This window comes from Mustela erminea, chromosome 10, assembly GCF_009829155.1.
Source record: "Mustela erminea isolate mMusErm1 chromosome 10, mMusErm1.Pri, whole genome shotgun sequence".
NCBI lineage: Eukaryota > Metazoa > Chordata > Mammalia > Carnivora > Mustelidae > Mustela > Mustela erminea.
In genome coordinates, this window is record NC_045623.1 from 12327228 (window position 1) to 12341299 (window position 14072).

General features: G+C 35.3%; 1 protein-coding gene across 3 annotated transcripts in view; it reads left to right on the forward strand.

Moving 5' to 3' along the window:
- Positions 1-14072, forward strand: part of PTPN22 (protein tyrosine phosphatase non-receptor type 22) — a 57575-nt gene that overhangs the window by 27141 nt on the left and 16362 nt on the right. For 2 of the 3 annotated variants that reach the window (XM_032360946.1, XM_032360944.1), the window contains 4 exons: positions 9957-10033; positions 10135-10949; positions 12963-13046; positions 13198-13328. In XM_032360946.1, the coding sequence (XP_032216837.1) occupies positions 9957-10033; positions 10135-10949; positions 12963-13046; positions 13198-13328 (1107 nt within the window). The remainder of the gene's footprint in view (positions 1-9956; positions 10034-10134; positions 10950-12962; positions 13047-13197; positions 13329-14072) is intronic. The other variant, XM_032360945.1, reaches the window with a different exon arrangement.

The window sequence follows — 14072 nt, forward strand, 5'->3', positions numbered from 1 at the left end:
TCTAGTCAAAGGACCAAAAAAGAGGCAGTCCAGCAAGACAGAAAACTTATAATCATCACTCTACTTTAGTCAACACCACAGAAAATAGTGGTCCCCCAACCCACGCATGTCACTAATGACTGAGTGGGGTCCTAGATTCCCTCCTTTCTAACACTGTATTAGAATGTTGGAGTGATGTCAGAGAAGCTCAGGTAAAGAGGGAGGACTTTCATCCTCAATGGCCTGAAATGAGGGTTTCCTGCCGTGTCATTGGAGACTGCATGGGGAACCTAAGCTTCTACTGGACACTAACATGGTACCCTAATGCCTCCCCACTGAAGTAGTGTCAAAGAAGCCTAGTAGAGAATTAGGACTTCCACCATCATCGAGCAGTGATAAGGCCTCCACTTACCACAGTGTCAGTAGAGACCACATGGGGAGTGTCTTCCATGATGTCTCCCCTTGGCTGTCAACAAAGGCTCGGTGAGGAAACTGGTGGAGTTAGAATATACTTGGCAGTAACAAGGCAGTAACAAGGCAGCACCTTCCCTTTCCTCTGTAGAATGTAGTTAAAAATTTTAAAATCTAGCTAAAACAGAAGGTTTAACTAAGATCTAGAGCCTCATAACAATACAAAAATATCTAGGTTTCAATTGAAAATCACTCATCATACCAAGAACCAGGAAGATCTCAAACCAAATGAATAAGACCATCAATAGAGGACAAGGTAAAGATGTTAGAATTATCTGACCAAGTTTTAAAAGTAGCCACAATAAAAATGCTTCAATGAGCAATTACAAACATGCTTTAAATTTTTTTTTTTTTAAATGAAAAGGTTGGGGTACCTGGGTGGCTCAGTGGGTTAAGCCTCTGCCCTCGGCTCAGGTCATGATCTCAGGATCCCAAGATCGAGCCCCAAATAGGGCTCTCTGCTCAGTAGGGAGCCTGCTTCCCCCTCTCCTCTGCCTGCTGCTCTGCCTACTTGTCATCTCTCTCTCCATGAAGTAAATAAATAAAATCTTTAAAAAAAAAGATAAAAAAATGGAAAGGCTCAGCAATAAATATAAAAAGATTCAGCAAAAAATCTAGAAGATATAAAAAAGAACCAAATGGCAATTTTAGAATTAAAAAACATAGTAACTGAAACAAAATAGCTTAGTAGATGAGCTCAACATCAGAATTCAGGGTACACACAGAAAAAAAGAACCAATAAGATAAAAGATAGAACAATAGGAATTACCTAATCTAAACATCAAAAATAAAATAGACTGGAAAAAAAGAACAAACAGAGTCTTAGGAAACCCAAGAGACTGCAAGAAAATAACTAGCATTTGTGTCAGCAAAGTCCAAGGAGAGGAGAAAAAAACCATGGGGTTGAAAAAGTACTTCAAGACTCATTATAATTAAACTTCTGAAAATTAAAGACAAAAGTTCTAGAAAACAGCCATGGAAAAATGATCTTAATAGTAGGGAGAAAACAATTAGAATGATAGCAAATTTGTCATCAGAAACCATGGGAGCCAGAGGAAAGTAAAACAATATGTCTTCATGCTGAAAAAAAATAACTGACAACCCAGAATCCCATACCCAGTGAAAATATCCTTCAGGAATGAAGAATAAATAAAGACATTCTCAGATGAAAAGCAAACAGACAAAAAACTAAGAAAATTAGTTTGGTAGACCTATCTTTTAAAAAATGACAAAGAAAATTTTCTAAGCAGAAAGGAAGTGATGAAAGGGAGAACATGATAAGGAAAACCATGGGTAAATGTAATAGGCTTTCTTTTTCTTCTTCTTTTTTTTTTTTTTAGATATTTATTTATTTATTTATTTGACAGAGAGAGAGAGAGAGAGAGAGATCACAAGTAGGCAGAGAGACAGGCAGAGAGAGACAGAGAAGCAGGCTCCCCACTGAGCAGAAAGCCCGATGCGGGACCTGATCCCAGGACTCTGGGATCATGACCTGAGCTGAAGGCAGAGGCTTTAATCCACTGAGCCACCCAGGCGCCCAGCTTTCTTTTTCTTTTTGAATTTTCTAAATTGTTTGATGATCGAAGCAAAAATTATGCAGTCTGATGTAGTTCTAAATGTATTAGGGGAAATATTTAAGACAATTATATTATAAACAGGGAAGGGTTAGGAAACATAAAGGGAGAAGTTTCTGTACTTGAACTAGTGAAGTGATAACACCTGTGGACTATGATAGGTTATGTATATATAATGTAATACCTAGAGCCACAAAACAAGCTACAAAAGCTATACAAGGGCATACCTTAAAAACCTCTATAGATAAATCAAAATGAAATTCTAAAAATGCAGGAGAAAGAAAAGAGAAGTGAAAAACAGAACAGAAAACAAAAAACAAAACAGCACAGTTAAGCCCTAACATAACAACAATTACATTAAATGTAAATGGTATAAATATACCAATTAAAAGAAAGATTGGCAGAGTATATTTAAAACTATATGCTATATGGCATATAGCATATATATATATATGCTGTCTATAAAAAAATACTTTAAATATATAGGTTGGTTTAAAGTAAAGATGGGGAAAAAAGATATATTACATATTCATATAAACATGAATAAGGGAGCAAAAATACTGATTCAAAGGGGCTCATTTACTCTGATGTTTATAGTAGCATATTATATATATATATAATATGCCACAAAACAATAAATATTAAAAATATATATAAATATATATATAATATATATGTGGCATATATATAATATATATGTGGCATATATATATATATAATATATGTGGCATATATAAAATATGTCACAAAACAATCTCAAACATTTAAAAAAAAGATTTGAAATCATACAGAATGTATGCACTGACCACAGTGAAGTCAAACTAGAAGTCAATAACAGAAACATAACAGGAAAAGATCCAAACACTTGGAAACTAAACTATATTCTTCTAAATAATCCATTGAATGAAAGAGGAAGTTTCATGGGAATTTTTTGAAAAACCACACATTGAACTGAATACAAGTGAAAATATAACACATTGATATATATATGTGTGTGTGTGTGTATATATATGTGTATATATATATATTCAGTATTATGTATTTTACATTATACGTGTATATGTATTTTATATATAGTATATATTATATATTATTATGATATATATATTACGATATATATTATAATATATAATATAATATATTATAATATATATTATAGTATATATATGATATATATATATACTAAAATACACACACACACACACACACACACACACACACACTGGGCATTCTTTTTGATGGTTAGTAACCAAAAAGAATGCCCAGGGGGGTGGGAGGTTGGGGTACCAGGTGGTAGGTATTATAGAGGGCATGGATTGCATGGAGCACTGGGTGTGGTGAAAAAATAATGAATACTGTTATGCTGAAAATAAATAAATTAAAAAAAAAGAATATCCTGTGTGTGTGTGTGTGTATGTATATATTTGGGGTGTGTGTGTGTGGGGGTGTGTGTGTGTGTGTGTATACATATATATATATTTTTTTTTTAGTCAACCATCAAAAAGAATGAAATCTTGCCATTTGCAACAGTGTGGACTGAGCTTGAGTGTATTATGCTAAGCAAAACAAGTCAATCCGAGAAAAACAAATACCATGTGATTTCATTCATATGTAGAATTTAAGACACAAAACAGATGAATGTAGGAGAAGGGCAAAAAGAGAGGGAAATAAGCCATGAAGGACTCTTAACCATAGATAACAACCTGAGGGTTGATGGAGATGGGCTAAATGGGTGATGGGTATTTAGGAAATTTTTGAAAAACCACACATCGAACTGTATACAAGTGAAAATACAACACAGCGACATTTGTGGGACAAAGCTACAGCAGTTTTGAGGGGAAGGTTTATAGCTCTCTAAATGTAAACATTTGAAAACAGTAAAAGTCTCAAAATTAACAATCTGAGCTCCCACCTTAAGAGAGGGAAAGAGCAAAATAAACTCAAGGAAAAGAGAAGGAAAGAAATAATGAGCAGAAATCAATGAAACTGAAAACAGAAAAACAGTGAAAAAAAAAAGAGCCAAAATAATCAATAAAGTTGACAAAACTTCTATGAAGACTGCTGAGGAGAAAAGATAGAAATGACCAATATCAGGACAGGAGTGAAATGGGAGAGCCCTAGAGTCTCTGTAGGTATCAAAAGGATAACAAAGGAATATAGTATGAACTGGACACATCTACACTTGACAACTTAGACAAAATGGATTGCTTCCTCATAAAACACAAACTGCCACAGCTTACTCAACATGAAAGAGATCATTTGAATAGCCCCATAACAGTCAAGGAAATGGAACTTGTAATTTTAAAACTCCCAAAAAAGAAGTCTCCAGGCCCACATAATTTGAGTATTCTAGCCAAATGTTTAGAGAAGAATTACCATGAATTTTACACAATCTATACCAGAAAATAGGAGGAGGAAACACTTCCCCCATTCATATTTTCTGTTACAGTCAAATATATCATTGTATATCAGTGGAAAAAATTACCACCTTACCCATGTTTAAGTGTACGATGCCATGGCAGTGAGTACCTTCCTATGTGCATGACCATTGCTACTATTTATTTCTAGAAATTTTTCATCATCCTAAACCGAAACTCTCCATGCTTCCTACAATAGCCCCTAGCAATTTCTATTCTACTTTTTGTCTCTATAAAATGGCTTATTATAGGTACATCATAAAAGTGGAATCATGTATTTATCTTTTGCATCTGGCTTATTTCATGTGGCATGTTTTTAAGATTCATCTATTTTTTTAGTATGCATTTTTTAGTATGCATTTAGGAATTTCATTCCTTTTTATGGTTGTATTATATTCATTGTGTGTATATCCCACATTTTGCTTATTCATTCATCCACCAATTGACACTTGAATTGTTTCCACCTTTTGGTTACTGTGAATAATGCTGCTATAAAAATTAGTGTGCAGGGGCACCTGGGTGACTCAGTTGGTTAAGTGTCCGCCTTTAGCTCAGGTCATGATCCCAAGGTCCTGGAATGGAGTCCTGCATTGGGCTCCCTGCTCAGTGGGGAGTCTGCTTCTCTCCCTGCTTGCGTGCTCTCTCTATCAAATAAATAAATAAAATATTTTTAAAAAATAGTGTACCAATATTTGTTGAAGTCCCTACTTCAAATTCTTTGGGATATATACCCAGAAGAATCCAGAAATTTCTGGATCATACAGTAATTCTAGGTTTAGTTTTTAAAGGTACTGCCATACTGTTTTTTACAGTGGCTACAAAATTTTACATCCCCACTAGCAATTCATAAGAGTTTCAATTTTTCCACAACCATGCCACCACTTGGCATTTCCTGGTTTTTGCTTTTTGCTTTGTTTTTAAGATAATAGCCATCCTAATGGGTGTGAAGTTGTATTTCATGGTTTTGATTTGCATTTCCCTAATGAACAGTTGATGTTGAGCATCATATTTTTGTGTGCTTATTGGTCATTTGCATATCTTTTTCAGACAAATATATATCCAAGTCCTTTGCCTACTTTTTTTTTTTTTTTTAAATTTCTACGTTGTAGTAAAAGCATTGACTCTCGGTTTTAGCTCAGGTCATGATCTTGGGGTTGTGGGATCAAATCCTATAGGGCATAAGCACAAAGTCTGCTTGGGATTCATTCTCTTTTCCTCTCCCTCCCCCTCTGCTCCTATCCCCTTTGCACATGTGAACGTGCACTCTCTCTTTCTAAAATAAAATGTTTTTAAAAAACTGTGGTAAGATACACGTGAATTTAACCACCTTAACTAATTCTATGCGTATAGTTCAATGATACTATGAACATTAATAGTGTGCAATTATCACCACGATCCATTTCCAGAATTATTTTTACCTGGAAAAACTGAGACTTTATACCTTTTAGAGTTTCCCATTCCTTTCTCCCCTTCCCCCATCTTTGGCAACCACTGTGCTACCATCTGTATCTATGAATTTGAGTACGCTAGGTATCTCGTATCAGTGGGATCACATGATATTTGTCCTTTTGTGTCTGTCTTATTTCACTTAGCATAATGTCCTCAAGGTTCATCAATGTCATAATGTATCAGAATTTCCTTCCTTTTTAAGGCTAAATAATATTCCATCGTATGCCACATTTTGTTCCTCTATTCACCCATTGGTTAATAGGTGGTTTACTTCCACCTTTTGGCTATTATGAATAATACTGCTAAGAACATGAGTGTGTAAATATCTTTTTGTGTTCCTGTTTTCAGTTCTTTGGGGGTATATATGCAGAAGTGGAAATGCTGGGTCATGTGATGATTCTTTTTTCTTTTTTTTTTTTTTTTTAAGTATTTATTAAAGTAACCTCTACACTCCACCTGGGGCTTGAACTCATGACCCTGAGATCAAGAGTCACATGCTATTCTGATCAAGCCAGCCAGGTGCTCCTCACATGATAATTCTATGTTTAATTTTTTGAGGCACTGCCATACTGTTTTTTACAGCAGCTGCCCCATTTTACATCCCTACTAGCAATGTACAAGGTTCCAATTTCTCCATATCCTCAGCAACACTTTTTATTTTCTATGTTTGTTTGTTGGTTTACGGTAACCATCTAATGGGTATAATATCTCACTGTGGTTCTGGTTTGTGTTTTCCTGATTAGTGATGTTGAGTATTTTTCATGTGCTCATTGGCTGTTGTTTATAATCTCTGGAAAGTGTTTATATAAGTCCTTAGCCCGTTTTTGCATTGGGTTTTGTTGTTGTTGTTGTTGAGTCTTAGGAGTTCTCCGTATATTCTGAATTGTTGTTTTTATCATAAATTTTGTCAAATGATTTTCTTCCAAAGGGAGTTTTCCCCTTTATTTTATCAATGTGGTGCATTATATTGATTGATTTTTGTATGTTGAACAATCCTTGCATTCTGGGAATAAATCCCCCTTTGTCATGGTATATAATCCTTTTAATATGATGCTGAATTCAGTATGATACTGAATCTTTAATATTTCCTTCCTTCTTCCTTCTTCTTTTACTGATTCAATATGATACTGAATATGAGTATTTTGTTGAGGACTTTGCATCAATAATCATAAGTGATATGGATCTATAGTCTTCTTTTTCTTGTAGTATCTTTGGTATACAGGGCAATGCTGGTGTCACAGTATGACTTAGTGGATATCCTCTCCTACTTAATTTTTTGGGAGAGTTTGTGGAAGACTGGCATTATTTCTTCATTAAAGGATTGGTGGAATTCACTAATGAAACCATCTAGTCCTGGCTTTTCTTTGTCAGAAGGTCTTTTGATTACTGATTCAGTCTACTTACTAGTTGTAGGTCTATTCAGATTTTCTATTTCTTCCTGAGTCAGTTTTTATTGGTCATGTGTTTCTAGGAATTTGTCCATTTCATCTAGGTTGTACAATTTGTTGGTGTGCAGTTGATCACATAAAAAGTCTTACAATACTTTTTATTTCTGTAAAATTGGTAGTAATGTACCCATTTTTATTTCTGTAATTTGAGATTTTGGTAATTTGAGTCTTCTCTTTTTTCCTTAGTCAATCTAATTAAGGTTTGTCACTTTTATTGATCTCTTCCAGGGATCAACTTTTGGTTTTATTGATTTTCTCCATTGTTTTCTTAGTCTCTACTTCATTTATGTCTGCTCGAATCTTTAATATTTCCTTCATTCTGCTAGCCTTTGGTTTAGTTTTTTCATTTTTTCCTAGTTTAAAGCTAAGTTATTGATTTGAGATCTTTCTTCTTTTTAAAAAAATTTAAATTCAATTAATTAATTAATTAATTGACTCAATTAATTAACATATAGTGTTTCACCCAAAATCTTTCTTTTTAAGAGTAGGCATCTATAGCTATAAATTCCCTCTGAATATCACTTTCACTATATCTCATACATTTTGGTATGCTGTGATTTTGTTCACTTTTAAATATTTTCTAATTTCTGTTGTGATTTCTTCTCTGACCCATTAGTCGTTTAACTTACACACTTTTGTGAATTTTCTAGTTTTCCTTTTGTTATTAATTTTTAGTCTCAATTTGTTATAATTGGGAAAGATAGTTTGCATAACTCCAATCTTTTAAAATTTATTAAGACTTGTTTTGTGGCCTACCATGTGTTCTATCCTGGACAATATTCCACACAAGTTTGAGAAGAATGTGTATGATATAATGTGGAGTGTCCTGTATGTGCTGTTAGATTTAATTGGTTTATGGTGTTGTTCATGTCTGTCATCTATTTCCTTACTGATCTTCTATCTGATCTATCCATTTTTGAAAGTGGGGTATTCATGTCTCTTATCAGTTTACCAGACTTGCTGTAACAAATATCACAAACTCAGGAGGACTTAAAACAAATGTATTTTCAGGGCCTCTGAATGGCCCAGTCAATTAAGCATCTGCCTTTGGCTCAGGTCATGATCCAAGGGTCCTGGGATAGAGTCCCTCATCAGATTCCCTGTTCAGTGAGGAGCTTACTTCTCTTTCTCCCAGTCCCCCTGCTTTGCACTTCCACATTCTTAAGAAGTAAATAAGAAAATAAGAAAAAAATCTTAAATTTTAAATGCAACACACTGCATACAACTGATACTTCTTTTAAAATATTTTATTTTCTCATAGTTCTGGAAGTAGAAAGTCCAAAATCAACATGTCAGCAAGGCCATGTTTTCTCTCATAGCTCTAGCGAGTCTTTCTAGTTTCTTCTTAGTTTCTGGTGTTTGCCAGCAATCAGGTTGAGAAGTTACTTTTCAGAAAACATAAGATTTAAAATCATTCACAAAGGAGATGAGTTTCCAAAATATTGAGTCCAACATGAACCTTTTCGCGTACCAAGATCAAAAGATTAATAGTGTTATAGAACCTAGAAAGTGGTCACTTATAGTATCAAATGTGGCACTTTTAACATGTCTTTGGGGGTAACTTTTAAGAACAATCTACCTTCAGAAATGACATCATCTCAACTCTTAAATTACTAAGTGCTTATTAGGTCCTTATACTTATCTTTTTCTACCTCTTTCTTCCTTACAACCTACTAGCTATACTGGTTTTCTTGTCATTCCTTAAGCATACCAAGCTTGTTTTCAATTCCAGCCTTTTACAATTACTATTACCTCTGATTGAAATACTCTTACTCCAGATTTTGCATAACTGGCTCTTTCTAAGTAATTGTGCTCTACTTAAATGTCACCTGCATAAGGAAATCTTCTCTGACCACTCAACCTAAAATCATACTCCCACACACTTGTCAGCCATTCTTTTTATTCATAGCAATTATTGCATTATGAAATATGTTATGTAGAATCTTAGATACCACCAATTTGTAAACTATATCCTGAATTTAGAAATGTTTATATGCATTTTTTAAATGTCATCAACCATTGTAGGATTTTCCCTGTTATGGGTTTGATTATGACTCTCAAAAAGACATGTTGAAATCTAACCCCTGGTATCTGTGAATGTGACCTTATATGGAAATGAGACTTTACAGATGTTATTGGTCAAGATGAGCTCATACTAGATTCAGGTGGGCCCTATCACAATAGCTTGGTCCTTATTTTAAAAAAAAAACAACAGAGACTCAGAGACACAAAGGGAGAATGCCATGTGGTAATGGAGACAGAGACTGGAGAAATGGATCTGCAAGCCAATAATAATTTAAGAGCCAATAATAATTTAAGAGTTGAGATGATGTCATTTCTGAAGGTAGATTGTTCTTAAAAGTTACCCCCAAAGACATGTTAAAAGTGCCACATTTGATACTATAAGTGAACACTTTCTAGGTTCTATAACACTATTAATCCTTTGATCTTGGTACGCGAAAAGGTTCGTGTTGGACTCAATATTTTGGAAACTCATCTCCTTTGTGAATGATTTTAAATCTTATGTTTTCTGAAAAGTAACTTCTCAACTTTATGACATGTTAAAATATTGCCATTTCTTTCACTAAAAACCAATGTCTTCCTTATTTCTCTTGAAGATTCAAGCACAGGATTCCGTTCTTAAGCAAAATCCCATTCTAGAAACAGAGTCTTATTCTCCCAATTTACCAAAAAGGTGAGCACAATTTTATACACCCCAGTGTTGTCTCACTGATGTGATGCTAACAGGAGACCTCTCTGGGGTGTGGTGTTATCCTTCCTTTGTTTTTGTTTCAGCAGCTTAAAAGAAGCAGAGATGATGAAACAAGAGAGCAAACCAAGGCTAAGGGTGAAAAGTGCAGAAGTTTCTTCTTTTGACTTCAGGACTTCTGACAGAAGTGAAAAGGAAAGGTTAGCCTTGCACGGTGGTGAACAGAGACGCGCTTTTGACCTTTTGGAACTAAACTGTAGTTGTAACAAAAATGCCGACATAACCACACATTGGGAGACCAAGGCATTTCCAATAGCTGGGAAGCCTCTTCAGAAGCATCAGAGTTTAGACTGGAGTGCCATTTTGTTTGGAGCGTGTCCAAATTCTAAAGCTGCCGATGTGGCAGGAAGGTATTTTAATGCAAAGGCGCCAATAATACGGACCAAATCAACGCCCTTTGAGCTGACACAACAGAGAGACACCGAGGAGTTGGACATCAAGGAAAATGTTTCTTGTTTGGAATCTCTACCCCACAGTTCTTATCTCGCACAGGCTCAAAAAGCGAGGCATGCTTCTTTGGCAGAACAGAATTATTCACTGCCGTCAGACTCTCAGCCCCAAATGTGCAGCGCCTCTGTTGCAAAGGGGCAGGACTCTCAGCCTCTTCGTGTATATTCTTACATGTCTGTAGAAGATCCTTATTTCTTATCATTGTCTCCTAGTAGCACTGGTTCTAAGATGTCTCTTGATTTATCTGAGAAGCCAGATGGAAACATTTTGCCTTGTTCCTCATTGCCAGCATCTTCTACAACCCTCTTTTCTTCTTACAATTCACGTGATTCTTTAGCACTGAGTCCTCCGACCCAATACCCCTCTCCAAACCCAGAGACAGCAGTAGTAGGTAAGTTTTTTTCGAAGTTTATATGGCATTCTAGATTTCACTCTTCTCTATAGAAGATTTGGTTTCTTTTCATGCTCCCCCTTGTCTTTCTTAGCTTCTTTCTCCTCCTTCCTTCTCCTCCTCAAAGAAATAAATCCCCAAGGGTTTTCATGATGGGATGAGTTAAAAAATAGCAACATGTAATCATTGATGAAACAGGCAGCAACGGAGACAGGCTCTATGCCAGCAAGAGTGTCCCTAAAGAAGGCAATTCCCATTCCTCGGGATGTTTATCAGAGGTCAACAATTCACCCTTGCTAGGCAGAAGCAAAGGAACAAAAGCAAAGAAGCAGCAGAAAGGATTTGATCCACAGCACTGCATGGTCCCTCAGGACATTTTTGCTCAACCATGTGGCTGCACTGAACTGAACAGATCATTAAGCATTCAGTTCTCTTCTGCAGGAGCTGGTAAAGGAGGACCTGATCTCTTCCCATCCTTGCATAATAACGTAGTAGATGAGAACATGCATTTATATGCTGTGTGGTACTATCATCTTATACTCCCCTTTACTTTCATTTTTTTTCACCTTTATTGTCCTGGATGTTTGCATATTATGCATATTGTTTTTGTTTTATTGAGTGGTTTCAAAGTTAAAAAGTAAGCATCCTCCTAGAGATAGTTATAATAGCTTGATAGGGAAGAAGGTGAAGAAAAGAGCAAGCTTAACTCTCCAGATATATTATCAGAAGTTTATGAACGACATTTTACCTAAATAGGACGTAGAAAAATTTTTTTTTCTATAACATGTTTTATTGTACAGCGTTTCTTAGTAGATAGATGTGTGGATGTGTAGTTTGTGACTAAAATGTTTTACCTGGATCTAATTGCTTCTTTATTTTATATATTTTGGTCCTGTCTTATAATTTAAAGGATTTTTTTTTTAAAGTTACCCACAATACCTTAAATTTCTCTGAGTATTATCTTCAAAAGCAAATCCGAGCTTTAGGGATTGTAACATCATTGACATGTGTGCCACCTGGTGGCAGTTTCTTATACAGCATTTGAATTTTTCTATAAAAATTCTGAATTTTTCTGTAGAAAAATAGAAAACCTTGTTATACCATTGTTTAGTAAAAAGGAAAAAAATCCATATTCTTCACTGTAGAATGAAGAAGTGATACTAAAATCTTTAAACTTCAACCTACTCTGTAACTGAATCCTTGGCATATTTAAAAGTGCTTTATCATGCTTTATTGAATATTGTACATGAAACAAAAGGGTTATATAGAAAATAACTCAAAACTTCCTGAATTAATATAATGTTTTATATTCTGTTAACTGGTACTGAGTGACTGGACCAAAACACTTTGGGGCCTTTAAAGGAAATAGGGAATAACTTTTGAAGAAGCAGCAAAGCCTCCTGGGTTTGCAAATTAAAATGGGAGAATTTACTTTGCTTTTTCCTTGAGTAAAAATATACCAGCTTAAGTATTGTAATGATGCTTGATGGACTTTACTTCGAGGTTAGAATATAAGAATTTCCTTTGGCAGAAAATCTTAAAAAAAAAAAAAATGAGGTGCCTGAGTGGCTCAGTGGGTTAATCCTCTGCCTTCAGCTCAGGTCATGATCTCAGGGTCCTGGGATCGAGCCCCACATCAGGCTCTCTGCTCAGCGGGGAGCCTGCTTCCTCCTCTCTCTCCACCTGCCTCTCTGGCTACTTGTGATCTCCCTCCCTCTGTCAAAAAAAAAAAAAAAAGGAATTTCCTTTGGCGGGCACCTGGGTGGTACCGTGGTTTAAGCATCCAGCTCTTGGTTTTGGCTCAGGTGATGATCTCAGGGTCCTGAGATGGAGCCTCATATACGATGACTCCAAGCTCACCATGGGGTCTGCTTGAGATTTTCTCTTCCTCCCACTCATGCTCACTTGCTCTTTCTCTCTCCCTCAAACAAATAAATCTTAAAAAAGAAAAAATAATTTCCTTTGGATGTTTCTAATGAAAAATTATGGTTCTATTTCTGGCATTTTGGATAGCAACTTCTCCAAGGATAGATGATGAAGTCCCTCCTCCACTTCCTGAACGGACGCCTGAGTCTTTTATTGTGCTAGAGGAAGGTGGTGAGTACTGTTCAGTTAGTGTAAAATAAAGTGGATTAACTAGAATACTTCTCAGGTCCTGTCAATGTTCTGCGTGCTGCCGGTGAGTAACATTTGCATTATTCTGTAAGAATTTCAACACTCCTAAGAATTGGACCATATTTACTTTCAGGAGAATTGCTACTGAATGTTCCCAAATCGTTATCTTCAGCTGAGGAGGCAAAAGTTGGAACATCACTACAATGGAATAGAACGTCTGAGTCAAGGACATCCGATGACACTGTGAGACTTAGACCAACTAAGGTCCATAACACTTTTTCTTTTCTTTTCTACTCATCTGGATTCCACGGACCAAAATCATACTCCTTGTATTTTTAAAGCCTATCACTCAACAAATACTAAGCGGTATTTATACTGCTTTTATGTATACCCCTTATACTCATTTATACTCTTTATAAAACAATGTGCTAGAGGATATGGGGATAAGGCAATGGATAAGACACAAGTCTTGCCCTTATGAAACTTTTAAGTTGGAAGTGACTAAGGAAGGCATAGTGAAAGAGGAAATGTTTGAACTGGTTCCTGAAGTACAGTTAAGGCAAAAATAAATTTTTTATGAGTAGGTAGCCTGTTCATAGTAGTCATTTGGTAGGCTGTATCATGTTCTCTGATAATATGTTGTAGAGAACAATTTTTTGAAAGACAGATGCTAAAGTCCATGCTATTTAAGATAAACTTTTCAGGATAATGCTCCCCACTTCTGGAAGTAAAATTACACTTCAACAATCTGTTATGTTTGTATATATTCTATGAACCAACTACGTTAAAATTTCAGAGATCAGAAAAGTAATTAACTAAACAAATATTTTAAAGTGACTACAACTGCAATGCTAGTAGGCAAATATTCTTTATTTTTTATTACACTTTTAATATATTTGTAGTTATTATTGTTAATAATATGCTCACATGTAATGGGTCTTTACCTTAACAACTGCTAGAGCCAAGAACAATCACTCCTTTTCCAGTGTCATGAAGTAATTTCAATTT